The sequence below is a fragment of the Epinephelus fuscoguttatus genome, linkage group LG14 (genome assembly GCF_011397635.1).
Source record: "Epinephelus fuscoguttatus linkage group LG14, E.fuscoguttatus.final_Chr_v1".
Taxonomy (NCBI): Eukaryota; Metazoa; Chordata; class Actinopteri; order Perciformes; family Serranidae; genus Epinephelus; species Epinephelus fuscoguttatus.
In genome coordinates, this window is record NC_064765.1 from 15,331,989 (window position 1) to 15,349,587 (window position 17,599).

Consider the following 17,599-nt stretch of genomic DNA (forward strand, 5'->3'; position numbering starts at 1 on the left):
TAGATTTTTATGGGGGGATGTTTGTTTTTACTAAAGTTAAGACATTTACACCATAAATTGATGCAGAAAAATACAAAAAACATTTCTGGAAAAGGACCCCCAACCTAACCTGATTCATATGTGTCCACCCCAGTGTTGAAGTAAAACCTACACCCTTGAAAATAGACATCCTCAAAGTCCCTATCACTACATTACGTAGATAAGCTGACTTAGTTTGACACTGCCATCTGAGACCTGAGTTGCTCTCCCATCCCAGTGTAGTACAAAGCAAAGGTATGATCACACGATCCTGTTTTAAGAAATTTCAGGGGAGTTTGAATTGGTTAAGAACATTAACAACCACTTGTGTTCTGTAAAAGCCATATATTAATGATAAGGATCTGTTGTTTTTACGCTTTGTTTTTGTATGGATCAGACAAACAAGATAAAACATATTAATGAGTGAGCTGTAGAGAGTGAGGAAGATAGATTTTGTTTGTTTGGACAGAGCTAGGCTAACAGTTTACCCTGTTTTCCAGTCTCTATGCTAAGTTATGTTAGCCAGCTGAGAGTGTAACCAACTCTTTTCCAATGAAAGTACCTAGCACCAGCTCCAAAAGGTGCTAAAAGTCACCAGAAGATGTCATGTGCTCATTTGCAAATTGGTGACATCATCGCGCAGTAGTGAAAGCATTAAATTTTGCTGAAGTAGATTCAATAGAAAAATCACATTGCACCACTTCTCAGCACTTCCAATCCAGAGAGCAGGAGCATAAACTCACTACAGCTAAACTCCCATGACGAGCTGTGTCTCCTCTCGTAATGCCCGTCCCACACCTACTGCACGCCGCAGGAGAAGCGAGTGGGAGAGACCCCCCACGCTGATGGTAGAAGAGCTGTGGACTGCAATTAGCCTGAGCAGCATGCATGGGAATGAATAACAACATATTTCTCCTTTTCTCCCTGAGAAATGATGTTGCTAAGAGCGTCTGAAAAATTGCTTAATCTAGTGAGCTAGCTTCACATTTGCTGTACAGACATGAGACTGGTGTCAACCTTCCCATCTAAATCGCAAGAAAGCTAATTAATATATATTCTGTAATGCTTATTTTTGTCTTTGAGGTGTTAAAGGCTGTGTTCTCTTATCATGTATTTCCATAGAACCACTGAGAAAGGGGAAGACACCTCACAGACACTGGGCCTATAGTGAAAGAAATAACCTGACATCGCACCCATAGTTCACGCAAGGTATCATGGGGAATGGAATTAGATGAATATACTGTATGTAAATAGAGCAGAGAATCTCTAGACTAAGCTGTTTTCCCCAAAACAGACATGGAACCTTAAAGCCTCAGTGTGTAAAAATGGTGAGTAACAGTGACAGCAGCGGTCAAATTCTAGATTGCAACGCTCACTTGCCTCACTCACTCACCCCTCCCATCGGGTAAGTGACAGTGGCCTCGTAGGACAAAAAGCCTTGCGCAGACAGCAGAGTTTTTCCGAGTTTTTCAGGAGTATCTAGTGACGAGGTGAATATTTATTTAGGGATCTAAACCATGTTACAATATGTTATAGCTTACCAGTGAGATATAGGTTATCTGTGAGATATATGTTAGGAGTGTTTCATTTCTAATTGTTTTGGTAACACAAGCATTAGCACAGTAATGCTAAAATAACACGTTTTATGTGATAGTCACGGCACAGTGCGGCAAATATAGATTGGTACCATTATAATATGTGCGTTTCCACAGTGTTCTTCCACAGGACACAGGGAGATGAGGAAGAGGGAGAGGGGGGAGGAGGAAGACCAGGGAGAGGAAGGGGGCGAGGGGGTAGAGGCGGTGCAGGAACGGCCAGGCAAAGAGGTGTGTCTCGGCTACCCAGAGGGAAGAGGAGGAGAGAGGGTGGCAGCCTTCACAGCAGTGCGAGAGCAATCAACAGATTAGGCTGTAGACTAGGCTAACCAGCTCTGGGATAATGTTAGCCAAGGCTAGGATAACGTTAGCACGTAAACGTAGCCATCACTCGAACTTAGACGAGAGGGAAAGTAGTTGCAAACATGAAGCCAAAATGATTTTAAAATATCAGATTGAATTACTTGTCTAGCAGAAAGCAGGCAACCTCCGCATCCCTTGTGAAATCCTTCTCCTTCAGGAGTTCTTTCCACCTAAAATAAGCAGCACCGATATTCACTCGCATTTTGTCCCGTCCTCGCTTATCTGATCTTTTTCTTTTATTTGGTGGCGTGGTTTCTCTCTTATGGGGCAAAACATATGTGTGGTCTTCCATTTAAAGTGCGACAGAATCATCAAAGTACAAAGCAGGTTCACGCAGAAGTGCCCCGGATTGATCTTCACCTTAACCGTCTCCAGTGACGGCAAGTTCTAGGTAAACGCAAAAGGTGAAGTGTGTATATCCCTTTCGGCCACTGTATTCAAATATGGCGATGCCAGGGGGCAGCCTCCAACAGACTGCGCCCTGCCTGTGTATATATAGAGAAATCATTGTAAGCCTATGAGAAAGCTTCCATTTTTATGTGAATTGCATTACACTTTAGTAAATATATATTTATGAAAGCAATAGTTGATATTTGCTAATAAACAACCACGTAAATTACACATTGTAACTTTAAGGAAAGCTAAAAATTACAATACTTATCTGATCACCCCTCCTCCTGAATCATTTTCATACAGTCCCTAAGCACTTTGCCCTTATTTGTAATGACATAATATACCTCTTTGGGGAACTAATTACGACTCTAAATTGCCCCAGGTGTGAATGTGAGCGTGAATGGCTGTCTGTCTGTCTGTGTGTGTCGGCCCTGTGATAATCTGATGGCCTGTCCAGGGTGTAACCGCCTCTGCCTAATGTCAGCTGGGATAGGCTCCAGCACCCCCCGTGACCCTGAAGCGGTTACGAATAATGGATGCGTGGAAGCTAATTCTCTTGACATGATATTTTCGCAGTGAGGGTAATCTTTCTGAAAGTGGCAGTTATGTATAAAATTACAATATGTCATAACTTCCTTAAAATATCCAGTCAAGGAAACAGTCTGAGCACTAAAAGAAGCAAACAGTGAACAATATTAACGCTGTAGACATTGTGATATGACTGTCTATACTGTACAGTATGATGTATATAACCCATGCTGCAGGGCTGGGTGGGTGTCTGTGGTCACCGACTCTGCCCTCTGTGTCTCCAGTGGGCCACCCTACACATTTCTCCCAGTGGCACCCTGCCAAACCCCAAGGTAGTAAGCCATGAAAATGAGAGCGTTGCCTTAGGAGTTAAAAAAAGATATGTTTTGATCATCCTCTTCAGCTATTTATTCTCATACTTTTTACTGCTATATCTATAGAATTAGTTTTGCTGGGGAAAGTGGAAATTAAAGTTCAATCGTTTAGGTTTTCTGCTACCTTACCATTATTGCTACCAGAAGGGTTGCAAATTAAGATTCTCTCTTGTCTCTTGTGACCACTGAAAGACTGAAAAATGCGTCAGAAGGGACATGATACAGTAATTTGTGGTTTGACTATAAATATGATGCATGATACATACAGAAGCATTGTGTATTCAATTTTTCCCATAGGCTTTATTTAGTGAGGTACCTGATGAAATTTTCATGATCCTGAGGTTGTCTTTTTTTAGACGTGGTGCCAAAGTGTGGAATATATATCTTCATGTGTTACACAAGTAATTGTCTTATTAAAGGTAGGTAGGTATTAAATATTAAAACGGCACATTAACCATTTGTATTTTGTTGAAATTGGCTTTATCAGTTCTTACAGAACCCACTACCATATGACTAAATCAACAATGTTTTTCTTTTATAATTTTTTTCTTAAAACCCAGTGTGTAGGGTATTTAAAGGGGGACTACACCCATTTTCAAAATTTAAATATGTTATTCCTATGGTCGAAGACGGTCCAAAAATATTAATAAACATGAACAACTCTGTCCCAAATCCAAAAATTAGAGTGCTAAAACTCAAATTTGTGATATCATATGGTTTGAAGTCTGCAGCTGCTACATAAACAAAGAATTGAGAAAGATGTTAGATAACACTGAGAGCACACAGGGAAGCGTTCTGGGTACACTGGTACATTTTCTGTTTCAGCACTGAGAACACTACAGTTGAGAGGGAGAAGCTTGTGTTCACAAATATTGACTGGACTTATAGGCCTTGGATAAAACATATTGGAATTATTCATTTGCGTGGTGTTCCCCTTTAAATAAAGCACTTTCCCTTTTGCCACATACTGTTGTGTAGTATAGTGAGAACTGGACCCAAAAGTGTGACTCAGACAGCTGTTCAGTTTTGTGGATTTATTTCCAATAAGGCAAGAAGGGGTGTCTTGGGTTGAACCAGGGCACTTGGGGGGAAACAGGGTAGGCAGGCTGAGCAGGGCTGGAAACAGACTGGCAGGCTGGAGTGGCAGGCGAACGGGTGACCGGTGAGTGTGGATCTGAGGCACAGAGAAACAAGCAGGCCGTACCTAGTACCGCAAGGTAGACTGAACGATCTGGTGGACACTGGACTGGAGGGGTTGATTGGTGGATGGCTCTCCGGTGAGCAGGTAAATTGGTAGCAGGACCGATGAGAGCCACGCTCAGACACACAGACACAAGAGAGAGACAGAAATGGAACCACAAGAAACAGACGAAGACACAAACCGAGCTTGCATATTTGATTAAAGTGACAAAATATGGAAATTAAGTATTTCAGATTTCATATAAGATATTGATCAAGCAGCAGTTCCTCTAATGGCCTCTTGAGGCTGTCTCAGAGAGAGTCAATCCCCTTAGACGGCCATGATAAAATATCCAACCTTACAGTGGAAATAAACATGTTTACAGCCTGGTCTCTGTCGCTAATTTTCCTGCTCATGACATGTCGCTACCACAACATCAACATTGGTTAGGTAACACAGTGTAATGATCACCTCTTGGGAGCCAACACGGTGACATCATGCTCCCGCTTCTGGAAGTTGGAGCTTTAATTTCATTTAGGGGAGATGACTGTCTGAGCTGTTGTCACGAGTTTTGTGTTATAAACCTCTTTTTGGATGCTGACCTGTGCTACAACAACGTCAGCCCACAATAAAACTACAGCTGAGGTATTATTATTATTATTAGATTTTATTTGGTATGAACATCACAATTACATTGGACAAACCAGATGCACTGCTTGAGTGTAGGAGGTTTGTCTGGTGTTCATCCATTCTACTTTAACGACTCCCTGGAGATCAACCACATCTCTACAGTAGCCACAGTGTAACCCCAGATTCACAGGGATAGGCGTAAATGTGTAGGCGCTCTTTTGGTGTGTTTTTAGATGTAGCATTTTGGCCACCTAAAAAAAGTCTTTTTCAGCATTTGGTTGCACTAACACCCTCTAAAGAATCAGATATGTATGTACGGTGCCCAAATCTACAACCCAGCTCCGGTCACTGCCCTCAACCCGACTGCTGACAGCAATTCATCAGATTTCTGGGCCCTGGATGTAGGCAAAGTAATTGGGTTGGAGCATCCCACCATCCCAGTGTATCTCCAATATGAAAAAGGAGCTGGCTGTTATCAGGGACCTTGAGGGCTCTTGCTATGTGCATCAGGTGAGATACGGCTTGCTCTTTGGCCTGTATGAAAAGATGGAGATGTCCAATTTTTAATTACATTTTGTTTTAATGGTTTTAAGCCTGTTTTTCACTAGCGGAAATTAGCATTAGCATTAGCATTGTCAACCACAGCTGTAAATACACCATGCTAACCAAGCTAGCAGCTAGCGTTAAGGTTATCTCCACCCTCTTGTCCAACTATAGTGACTTCTGGCTCCAAAAATCCAAGATGGCGACAGTCAAAATGGTCTATGATACTAATGTACAAATATATATTCTGTTTATTTTCCAAAATGTAATTTACTGACAAAAATGTACAGGATGTCAACTTTATTCCCTTTTGGATCTCGTATAAACAAACCTTTATGAAACTTTTATAACATAAATCCAAATAGATTTATTTGGGATTTGATCAGACTATTAGCACCAGTCACATATAAAGTATTGAGCATATGAAAAATACAGTGTTTTTGATAATAGTTAACAGCAGGAGCCCAAACAGAGGTATGCATTGTTTTCTGAAACAGGTCATCAGTTCAAAATCACATTCATAAGTAGTTTTAGCAAAATTAGTAAAAGTAATAAACTACTAAGATGATTGTGGTTTCCGGGGTTTATTATTCATAACTTATGGGCAAAAAAAGTCCTCTGCATCTCACAGTAACTTCCCTCCTCCTCCGTGTAAAAACAAAACTATGCTAACATGTAAACAATTACGTCCTACAGTCCAGACAGACGACATTTTGTCTTAAATTTAGACAAGCACAAGAAGAAAATGTTCTTGTTTTCCCTCTGTGGCAGCATGGATATTTATAATAGGAGACCAGAGTCTGAATACCCCACCATACTTTCCTACATAACTGTTCCTTTTTGCATCCAATCCATTCCCCCTCATGTGTAAAATGTCCATCTGGCCAGCACCCCAGAGCACCCTGCAGCACCCCAGAGTACCCTGCAGTGACCCCGCCCACTCATGCACTCAGCTCCAGATTGCAAGAGTGTTGCAGTCTCATCAACAGGAGCTATTGGCTTCGTACAATAAGAGGGGGAGGTGAGAAAAGATTAAAGAGTCATTAAAATGCATCTAATAGGTTTCTCTGGAGTCTTAGTTTAGGTGGAAGAAGGTGCACTTGTACTTGTGTCTGTATATTTTTACCTTTTGGTTGCCTAAGGCTGTTGGTCAACATCAAAGATGAGAAAAAGGTTTTTGAGGCAAAGCATGACCGCAAGTGTTCAAAACAACATTAATGCTCCCTGAGGATGTCCGTGAGAGGGAAGGAGAGGGAATAATCCCGGCCCTCGGGTCCACCCAGTGGTCACTGGTCATCAGGCACGGCCCAAAGCTCAGCCAGTCACAGAGTGGCAGCCCCCTTAGTCAGTCCATAAAAACTGTCAGAGGCTCTTTCACGTTCCAAACAAGTCAGAAAGAAGTTTTGCTTTGTGTTTTTCTCCGCACTGATACCTCTCAGCAGTTTATCCAGGAGTGCTCACAATGACTGAACAGTAGATTGAAATTAAAGATTATCAAAATTACAAGGAGGCGATATGGAAGAGTGGATGTGGCGTCTTTTCCTGACGCCACATGAAACAGAAAAGCCAGGAATGTGGTTTTCTTTGATATGAGTCACATTGGAGGTTAAATTTATACACTACAAGTGAGAAATTTCAGGTCAAATCTTAAATCACATGTATGCTTGTGAGGCTTAATCTTAGTTACCCACACTATGAAACATTAAATGAACCCAGCTCTCAGTAAGAACAATGAAAAAGCTCCACAAAAACCTCATTAGTGGAGGAAAACTGAAGAAATCTTGGCAGTGGCATCACAAAGAGATAATCCCTTCCAACATGCTCATAATTCACTATTTATCCACACTGCAATTAGTCACTCACCCCAGGCCAAAAACTTACACCAAAAAACTTGCAAGCAGTGCAGCCAAGTGTTACTGTTCCAGCTCCTTTAGGCGTCTCCTTAACTCCTGTCCCAAAAATGTATCAGGATAAAGAAATACTCAGTTATGGTTAGCCCTAATGACTAAATCACGACAGGAATAGACAAGTACATCTTGACTGTCGTCTGACTTAATGATATGTGTTGAAGTTTATACAAGATTTCCATACTGTACATGGGGTCACTCTGGAGTTGTGTGTGCCTTTATTTGGAGTACACGTCTGTCATGTTCTCTAATGATATAGGGCTGATGGCGGTCAAAACTGATTCTGATTTCATGTTCCATATACAGCACAGACATGTCATTTGGTCACTTATAAAAATTAGAGGTCCAGTGTGTAGGATTTAGGATAGACTGGCAGAAATGGAAAATTATATAATAAGTATGTTTCCTTTAGTGTGTAATAACCTGAAAAAAGGAACATTGTGTCTGTGTTGAATTTAATTGAGCCATTTATATCTACAAAGGGCAGGGGTGGCCCTAGGACATTTGGAGCTACAAGACTACATTGAACACATCATGAGAACGTTATAATTTACCTTCACCTTGGTAATTTTTACTGAATAGAGCTTGAATGCTTCACAATGTAAAACAATGCAACCTCTGTGAGCCATTCGAGGTAACGAAAACAAGCTCTGCGGAATTCAAGTTCTTTCTCTAAACATACCCTCCTCTCAGTAGTATAGTGGTTGTTGAGTGGGCACTAGAGAGCTTTTGCCATTTTGACATAACAATACAGTGTGTTTCAGGGTTCAAGTGATCTCGGCTAACTCACCCAGCTCCCTCAGAGAGCAGGTAAAGTGTAATGTGCTTGGGAAGGGGGGGCGGGGGGCGGCAGGAACCCAGAAAAAAAGGCCTTTCTATTGTTTAGTAGGCTTTGCTATATACTTATATTGTTGTGGCCTTATGTCATATTTCAAAATAATAGTAGTATTAATGAAAAATAGTAAAAGATAAACTTTTCTTTTCTTCCCCCATTTACAGATGACGCTGCCCTTAGCATTCGCCTATACTGCCTATGCCCTGGGCAGCATTGACATTGGGAGCTAATCCTCAGCTACAGAGATCACCATGTTGCACTGCCATGTTTCTACAGTAGCCCAGAATGGACAAACCAAATACTAGCTCTAGATAGGGCCATTTGTGGCTTTGCGTCAGCCACCGTAGTTAACAGCCTCTCTACAATGCACAGTGTGAGAAAAACACTGATTTTTTTTAATGTGAAACTGTTTTGATCAGTGTTTTTACTGGTTTAAATCACCACCTCCATTTGTTTTGGAGAGGAAAAGACCTCTGCGGATAATTTAACTTCCACTAAAAACCTCCTGAACGTCTGGATCTTAAGCTATCAGAGAAAAAAGGTGACCACAGATAGGCAGGTGCTAGGTAAGCGGCGCATGTCTGAGATGCCAAACAACATTAGAAATGCACTAATTTGTAACATGAAACTGTTTTATTCACTGTTTTAACTGTTTTAAATCAACAGGTGTGTTTGTTTTGGAGAAGAAGAAATCTCTGTGGAAAATTCAGCATCTGCTAAAAACATCCCAAATGTCTAGATCTTAAGTTAGCAGAGAAAAAAAGTGAGAACAGATTAGTGGGTGCTAGGTTAGTAGCACATGTCTGACATGCCAAACAGCGTTGGCGAAGCACTGATTTGTAACTTTAAACCACCTTCTTCTGTGGTGTTTTCCACTGGTTTAAATCACTGGGTCAGTTTGTTTTGGAGGGTGAGAGACCTCTGCGGACAATTTGACTCATGGTAAAAACCTCCTGAATGTCTGCATCTGAAATAAGGTGAGCACACATTAAGCTATCATCAGGTGCTGGGCAAACTGGCTTTCTGCGATGTGCCGGACAGCGTAGGAGAAATACTGATTTGTAATGTGAAAGTGCTTTATTCTGTGTTTAAATCACTGTGTCTGCTTGTTTTGGAGAGGAAGAGACCTCTGCAGATGATTCAGCTCTCTGTAAAAACCTGTTTGCACGCTACAGTCCTCACAGCTAGTCGCCACTAAATCCCCCTAAATCGCACACACTGGACCTACAACAGAAATGACCCAAAACTGTGCACTTCCTTGACGTGTTTGCTTTTCATTTCTAAAACCTGCAATTGTGTGTTTTTTTTAAATGTATATTAATGCACGAGCGGAATAAAAAAGTTTCTCACGTGCAGCCTCTCTCAGTTGTTGACTTTCTATTTCCAGCTCTATGTAGACAAATATACACAGTCAGTGGAAACCAGGATGGCGGGGATACATATATACAGCCATGGAAGATGGTCAGATTCCCTCTGGTCATCAGGTTGACCACAGGTGGTTTCCATGTTAAACACTACTGTCTGATCAGTGAATATATGTCCCTCAGTGTCCTCCACTTTATAGCTATTACTGTCTACAATGTCTGTAGGAAATGGCTCAGACGTGCCGCCCAGAAAAAGTGCACTGCTTGCTCTTTTGCATTTTGAAACCAGTTATTTACACAATGTATTTTTCTTTTTTATAATTAGGCAAAGTATCTGGTCTAAGTTGCATGAATTGAATCCTTGTACAGAGTTTGTCTAGATGACACAGTGTAATCTGGAAAAATGATTGGGTAGGACGCAGACACTTATCCGGCTAGAGATGAGTGTGATCTTAAGAGTGCAGAGATGCACATATTTGCATAAGCAAACAATAGATTGCTACATCGGCGTCTTCATGATGATGAAAGGCCAGTGCAGCTGGTGTGCACCGGCTCGCTGTGGAGGTTACAGGCAAACTGTGGCTCTGTGAGGTCTCCCTGACATACCTTACACTTCCGCCCCTTGTCCAGTCTGAACATTGTTTTTGAGGCCTGCATCTGCAGAGGACAGAGGGAAAGGGCAACAGAGTTCAGAAAACAGAAAACAAGAATACACGCAATGTTCATGGAGCGGAAAAAATGTGAAATATGCCTTTGACCTCACCCACATGACCTTGTGCCGCATGAGCTCCACCTGGCCCAAAGCCTTTTGCAGCCTCGCCATCCGCCTCTGGTGGAAGGTCTCTCTGAGGGATCCAATTAAGAACTGAGAGACCAGTTGAACAGACCACGAATCGGGCAGCAGCTGGATGATCCTCTCTGTTGCAAAGACTCCAGGGTTGTTGTTGAGAAGATCCACAGCAGCGCTGGTGAGATCCTCCGAGCTCAGGTAGATCTGAAGCAGGGTGAACAGCAGGGTCTGCCTGAACTGGGAGTCCCGGCCCTGGGCAGCCCTGCAGCAGTAGGCCTCTGCAGCCTGGAGGTCTCCCTTCTCGTGAACAAGCACCTGCAGTGCCTGAGAGTGCTGACCGCTCCTCCCCAGGAGAATCGCTTTCTCTGTATGCAGGGTTGCTGACTTGACACTCTCTGTGGTGAGAAACATAATTTAGTAACCACTCAGTAATGGTTTATGCTCTTATAAGGCATCCACACACCATACACAGCGGAGATGTCGTAGAACTTGGATTCCCATAGCAGCTGCTGCAACTTCCCTCTGGTCTCCCTCAAATCTGCTTCCTCTTCCTCTTGCAGCATCTGAGTAACATATGCCAGGGCCAGACGGTTGTGATGTCTCTCCTCCTGGGGGCAGATTACACCGATCATGTCTCGGTGCATTTAATAAAGGAGCCAGGGATATTAGATTAGGTCGCTGCTGCTGCTGTACCCACCTCACTCTTCAAATCATGGATTAAGAACTCAAGATACAAAAGCAGCGCCAGTGGGTACTTCTCCAGGAGAGCGAGGACATCTTGTGTCTCAAATTGATCATGTGGGTGACGCTTGTTGAAAATCTGCACCCCTATCTGTTTCAAATAAAGGACAACTGTTACTGGACATTTCATTAGCGGTAATTGTCTTTTAAGCACGGCAGTTTAGTTAATGGGTGGCATTTTGTTGTGTCTTTATGTCTGTAACACACTGTTGTATTGTGCAACTCTGCCCTCTGCAGTTCAGAGCATGAAAAAGGGAAAATGCACCTCTTGATTGCTTTGAAGAGTCCAATCTGCAAATTTCCACACAGCATCTCTGTCTTGCAGCTGACTGAGAGTCCACACTATGTGTCCATATACATCTGAGCAAGAGGGGTCTTTGTGGAGGCCATCTGCGATTTTCACCCAAGTCTGGAAGAACATAACAGGCTAAAACACACTACTTTTATGTATTAAATTTATATAAAATGTGTTCTTTGGGGGAGGTTGTACCTTAATGGCATCAATTTGACTTCCATGGCTTTGATAGAGGGAACCTAATGCAAAAAATCTGGGATGAAACAGCAAGTGATCTGTCAGAAATTGAGCAAATTAGACAAAATGTATTTTCTTTCAAGAATATTTTAACATATCTATGATTAGAAATCACCTGTCCAACAAATGATAGTTTAATTTTCACCTGTTGTGTTGCTCCAAAACAGGAACACAGTATTTCAGTCTGCACTCATTGGGGAATGCTACAAGCTGCTGCAGATTTTCAGCATCTTCCAGTTCTACGTACAGCCTCAGGAGGGCGCAGTCCACCTCCTGAACACACTTCAGGCCTTGCTCCGTCCCTCTGACTGCTCTGAGAAAATCTCCCAGAAAGACCAGGTAATGATGAAATGTGTTCCTGTCCTCGTGGCGGAGCACCCGGAGATCCCTGCCCTTGTTCACTTGATCAAGCTGGGATTGAAAGTCCTCGCTGAGACACCACTGCATGTCTGGGTAGAGGCGGATGATTTCTCTGGGGTCCAGCTCACCTGTGCTGTTTAGGTGGGTAATGAGTATTGATTTGTGTTAGACTCCAGCAGAGGACACTCTGTTTGCAAGGTTCACGTATTACTGCACAGTTTGCTGTGATTTACTTTGCGTGCTTTGAATTTGGAGTGTCGTGAAAGGGGTTTTACTCTCACATGAAGAGATCTCTGGCCTCGGAAAAACCCTCCTGGTAAAAATGAACAAATCCAGCCAGGCAAGTGATGGCCTTCTGCAGCTCCTGCCAGTAGAAAAAAAACTCTCTCTTAAAACCAGGCACACATTGCACAATCATATTCACATCACCAACATATGAGCTGAAATCATTAAAGCAAAAACTGTGTGACTTCTCCTACACTTTAAGACGCTTTAAAAACACAACAGCACAGAACCAGACAAATTATAACTGACTCATCAGTGTGTTAGCTGCGACATCCTCACCTCTAACCTGTAACCTGAGATATGGCACAGATTACACTAAATCTCAGACACCATCTGTTGTCCTCAGTTGCATTCATCCAACTGGAATACAGCTACAATAGCAGCTCACAACAGTGTAGTCAGCCTACGCCTCGGCATCCTGGTTCAATCTGTTCTACACTGATGAAATATTAAAGTCAGACGCTATGATGCAACGCCAGCTGGGGTTGTAATGCATGCATATTATGTATGCATCTGTGGTGTGTATGAATCTATGTAATAGTGATATTATAGCAGCACTGACTGCCGGCAGGGCAAGACAGGAAAAAGTAAAGGTGAGTAAAAAGGGTTTGATATGCTAGAAATGTTTGTCGGTTGGTCAATCCACCACTTTTGATCGGACTGATCTCAACAACCAGTGGATAGACTGCCCAAGCGACAACCTCCTGGGCTGAAAAATAAACATTTAAGTGCCAGAAACTGCAGTTCCTCCAGCGGCCACTTGAGGCTGGCTCCAAAAACAAGTCAATCCCCACAGACCCCCATGTTAAAACACCCAATTTCACAGCAGAAATAAACATGTTTGCAGCCGGTTTTGGTCTCTTAAGCTAATTTCCCGCTTCATGACAACAGTACTAAGGTGAATTTTTATATAACTCACCCGTTTGAGTTTTATTAAGGCTTAAAGTTATGCCTAATTAAGAATGGGGCTGCCTTGAGTGACAAGCTGTCTGTGGATAGTGTTCTTGGGCTCATAGTTATGTATCGCTTCAACCCAGCTTCATCATCTCATAAAAATACCTACAGTAAGTGACTTTGGTCACATCTGGGACCAAAAACCAAGATGGTGACAACCAAAATGTCAGACTAGAGGCTTCAGAATGGGAGTTCACAAACCACTGGGTGACATCCCTGTGGCTACATCCATTATTTTTACACTCTATGGGACTGCCATGAAATTTTGGACAGACGTTCATGTTTTCCCAACCACACCAAGTGACTTTGGTGATCCTGGGACTTTTTTTTTTTACTTTAGCCCCAAAACGAAGTCAACATTTGTGGGTTTTGAGTTTCAATATTTCAACAACTATTGGATGGATTACCATGACTTTTGAACCAGACACTCATATCCCTTTGGATTAATTTTTATCACTTTGATGAGCCCAGAGTTTTCATCCAACAGCATTTCCATCAGCCTCAGCAATACGTTGTGTTTAGTGGTAATTGCTTGCTAATATTTGCTACATTATGCTATATCAAGATGGTGAACATGGTAAACATTCTAAAAATTTTAGGCATGTTAGAATTGTCATTGTGCGCATGTTAGCATGCTGACATTAGCAATTACCGCAAAGTATGCTAAGCAAATAATGACACATATGGTAAAAAAAAAACTAAATCTGATCCAGGTCTCTCTTGCCAAAAAAAACGGTCATATGTTGACTTTGCAAGCAGCTTATTACAACCCATGCCTAAGTTTATTGTAGCGCGACGCCCTCTAGTGCTCATAGTAATTACTACAGGAGCAGAGGAGGAATAGAGGCAAGGTAGTAGTGATGGGATTTCTCATTCACTTGTGAGAGCCAGTTCTTTGGCTCTCGTTCACTTCAAAGAGCCGGTTCAAAGATGCGGTTCGTTTGATCGTTGGGTTCAACGACGAATCGTATTGCTGATTTATCGCATCACGTGATCATGCTGCACTAGTGATGTGACGTTCGCAAATGAGCCGAGTCTTTGAACCGGCTCTTTGAAGTGAACGCGTGAGCGGCTGCACTGTCTTTCTCCCTCACAAACTAGTCTCTCTCAACTTGTTCCGGATCAAATAATCTGAAATGAATGGATAGAGAGAAAATTAAAGCAAAAAACAAAGAAATTAGGAACCGGCTCGTTCACTCTAAAGAGCCGGTTCACTTGTTCACTTCAAAGAGCCGGTTCAAAGACTCGGCTCGTTCGCGAACATCACATCACTACAAGGTAGTATAAAAAACATAGAAAAAAATGGAGGATGGATGGTTCAAACAAGCACGGGACTTTCAGCCACGAGACCAGTGTTTGTGGCCAGTTGACTTCTTTTAATAACAGCATAGCACAATATGCTAGTTTGTGATGCACACTACCATAGTGACGTATGCGATGTGAACGTTTTGTTAGCATCAAAAGTACTTACTTACTTACAGCATGATGTTTTTTCTAAATCTAATGACCAAGGTTTTTTTTTTTGCCTTAACGTAAGCACAAAGTTTTACAGCGTAACGATGACTGTTTCATAACATTACGGACGTGTTTAAAACTGCGACCGTGAGGAGAATATGTAGCTTTGGGGACAATCATTTATGTTGTTTTGAAAGTCAGTGGAAACCAACTTATTTTGTTACTTAGCTATGAGAGAGCATTGTCTGGTTGTAGCTCAATTTTGCTAAATTTGTAGTTACTGCCTTTGTGGGGAGAATTGTTGGGTGATTGTTTTACACTTTACATGAAAGGAAAGGAAGGAAAGAAGAAGGGAGAAATTGTCTGTGTCGCTTAATTATTTTATGACCCTTGAGAAGAAGAACGTACTTGTTAGAAATCTAGATTTCGAAGCAGGTACATGTTGTGCTTCTGTGTGTATAAATCAAATTTCACCTTGAATGAGTCAAGTGGACGATGGCTTTGAACTCCATCCAGCAGCGACAATGCCTCCTCAACCCTCTCATCCTGTACAAGTGCCTGGATCTGCTCTTCGACTGGCACCAGACGCAGGCTGAAAATGTCTCTCTCTGTGAACGCTAACACACCATCTGAGGGGAGATTTGTTTTTGGTTTTTCAGAAACACACAGTGAGGAGGAACAGTAGCTGCAAGGATGATTGACTGAATCAGTGCAAACTGAGACAGACACGGCGACATCTTTAAAAGACAAAACCGCAGTGTGACAGCCTTTTTCGGTCTGCAATCTGCCAAGATTAGGTGATGAATTGATGTTGCCTGGTTTACCTGATGTGGAGAGGAGACCCTTTCCTCCGCTGAGACTCACAGTCTGTTTGCGCTGCTGATCTACCATGCTGTAGACAGACAGCACTTGGGGCTGCAGGGTTAGGATGTAAGGGAAACATACTCCGACTGCCAGCACCTCCTGAGGCCACTGCAGGGGAGGGCGCTGGCATATCCCTGTCTTCATCACAAACATGCCTGAGGGATGAGGATGGAGTAATGATATCTTGGCAAAATAAATACCCTCTGGCTACAAAGATATATGGGGGAGTGATATGAGATGATTAACTGTATAGCTTCTTAGGAAAGGAAGCACATGAGGAGGTCTGTGCTCGACAACATGACAAACAACATCTACCATAAACATTTTGGCAGCTCTTACCCAGAGATCCTGGCCCGTTCAGGAGGAATTCCCCCCGTCCCACTGAGGTAACAATGACGCGCTGCCTGCTGTGATCGTGAGGAAAGAGCTCCTCGCTGCTCCCAGTCTCAGTATCACAGAGCAGATACCTGTCGCTGGTCGCCACACACACACTGGCACCATCTACCGCCAAGGCCACAGGGTCCTGGAGCAGAGGGACTTCTTTTACAACCTCCCACCTGTCCACTCCCACCACGTGGATCCGGATCACCTTCCTGCGGCTGGACGAAGTCACCATCTCCACACATGCTGCCTGGGCTGAGAGCGATGAGTCGCGCACCTCGAATAAAGACACGTGCTGGATCTTTTTCAAAGCATGAACGGGCTCTAAGGAGAACATGTTGAGGGCAGTAACGCTCCGGTCCCACAGGACCAGCAGATGGTTGAAAAGTGGGACTACTCTCAGTTGGGTTACTTGGTTGCTTGAGCCTAGTTTTCTCGCCTTGCCCTCTCTTATTTTGCTCTGGCCTGGACTCAGGTCTGCATTTGTGCTACTAGGAAGAATTAGATGCTGGACTGTTGCATCTTTGGTCCCTATATACACATTTCGGTCATAGCATTCAAGGCACTGGATGCTAGATTTGTCCTTTTCTTTAGGGGCTGATTGCTTTTCATAGATATGTGTTTGTGTAAAAGCTCTAAAAGCCATTGCAGAAATTTAAGAAAGTTTGATTTTTGCAAGGTAAAATACAGGTAGGTACAGATCTGCAATGAAATATGCCAAATAAGACGTCCCTACCTCTCTGCTGCTCTCCCTTCCACTCTCATTCCTCTAGAAGTTTATGAAGTGTAAAGTAGCTTCACCTCCCCATGTGACTGTGTCCTGACAGGAAGTCTGTGTCAGCAGTTTTGCCCCGCTTATCCTGCCATGTGAGGACACTTGCACAACTCATCCAACGGCCTCACCAAGAAAACCAACTTTTACCAGTGTCAAAACAATAGGTATGGTGAAGAGGACAGATATTTTGGGGTGCCCACAGTTACAGTGCCTTGTATTCTTGGCTTTTGCGTGGACCAAAGTGGAGCTTTGGTGAGTGGATAATGGACAAGTAGAGGAGCAAGTGATCTGCTGATCAAACCATATATGGTCGCTCTTGGTTTGTTTACAATGTGAATGAACCGGGTGCAATGAGGTCAAGAGGCGCACAAGAGGTTTGTTTTATAGCAATGATTGTCTAAATAGTGACTGAGACGGGAAAAAATGGTCATAAAAAAGATGTGGATTTCAAACCTACTATCACGGCTAAATTTGTCAAGGCTGAACTTTGTCTGTCGTAAACGGACGTGTGCAGACTCCTCCTCAGGATGGCATTGTTGGAGCAGAATAATACATTAAGATGAGCAACAGCAGGCCTCTTCTTTACTGGAACAACCTTTGGTGTGTGAAGTATTTCACATGAGAGAAGCATAAATCATGCATCATTAATTGTTCCCGCAGTGTGAATACATTTATATAGGCAATTATAATAATGTATACTAAGCATACAACAGAAATACAGTATGTGTAATG

At 42.7% G+C, this 17,599-nt stretch overlaps 1 protein-coding gene across 2 annotated transcripts; it reads right to left on the reverse strand.

The window, feature by feature from the left end:
• Window positions 1-5,911: 5,911 nt before the first annotated feature.
• si:ch211-266g18.9 (transforming growth factor-beta receptor-associated protein 1) lies at window positions 5,912-16,858 on the reverse strand. 2 transcript variants are annotated; one of them, XM_049596956.1, is made up of 11 exons: window positions 16,051-16,858; window positions 15,672-15,866; window positions 15,322-15,476; window positions 12,435-12,517; window positions 11,939-12,286; window positions 11,752-11,809; window positions 11,527-11,670; window positions 11,218-11,352; window positions 10,984-11,128; window positions 10,498-10,915; window positions 5,912-10,387 (listed from the first exon to the last, which is right to left on the reverse strand). In XM_049596956.1, exons 1-11 carry the CDS (start codon window positions 16,736-16,738, stop codon window positions 10,183-10,185), a joined length of 2,574 nt encoding a protein of 857 aa, XP_049452913.1. In that variant the 5' UTR covers window positions 16,739-16,858; the 3' UTR covers window positions 5,912-10,182. The 2 variants fall into 2 exon arrangements, with proteins under 2 accessions (XP_049452913.1, XP_049452914.1); XM_049596957.1 differs by having other exon boundaries at window positions 10,494-10,915.
• Window positions 16,859-17,599: the final 741 nt, after the last annotated feature.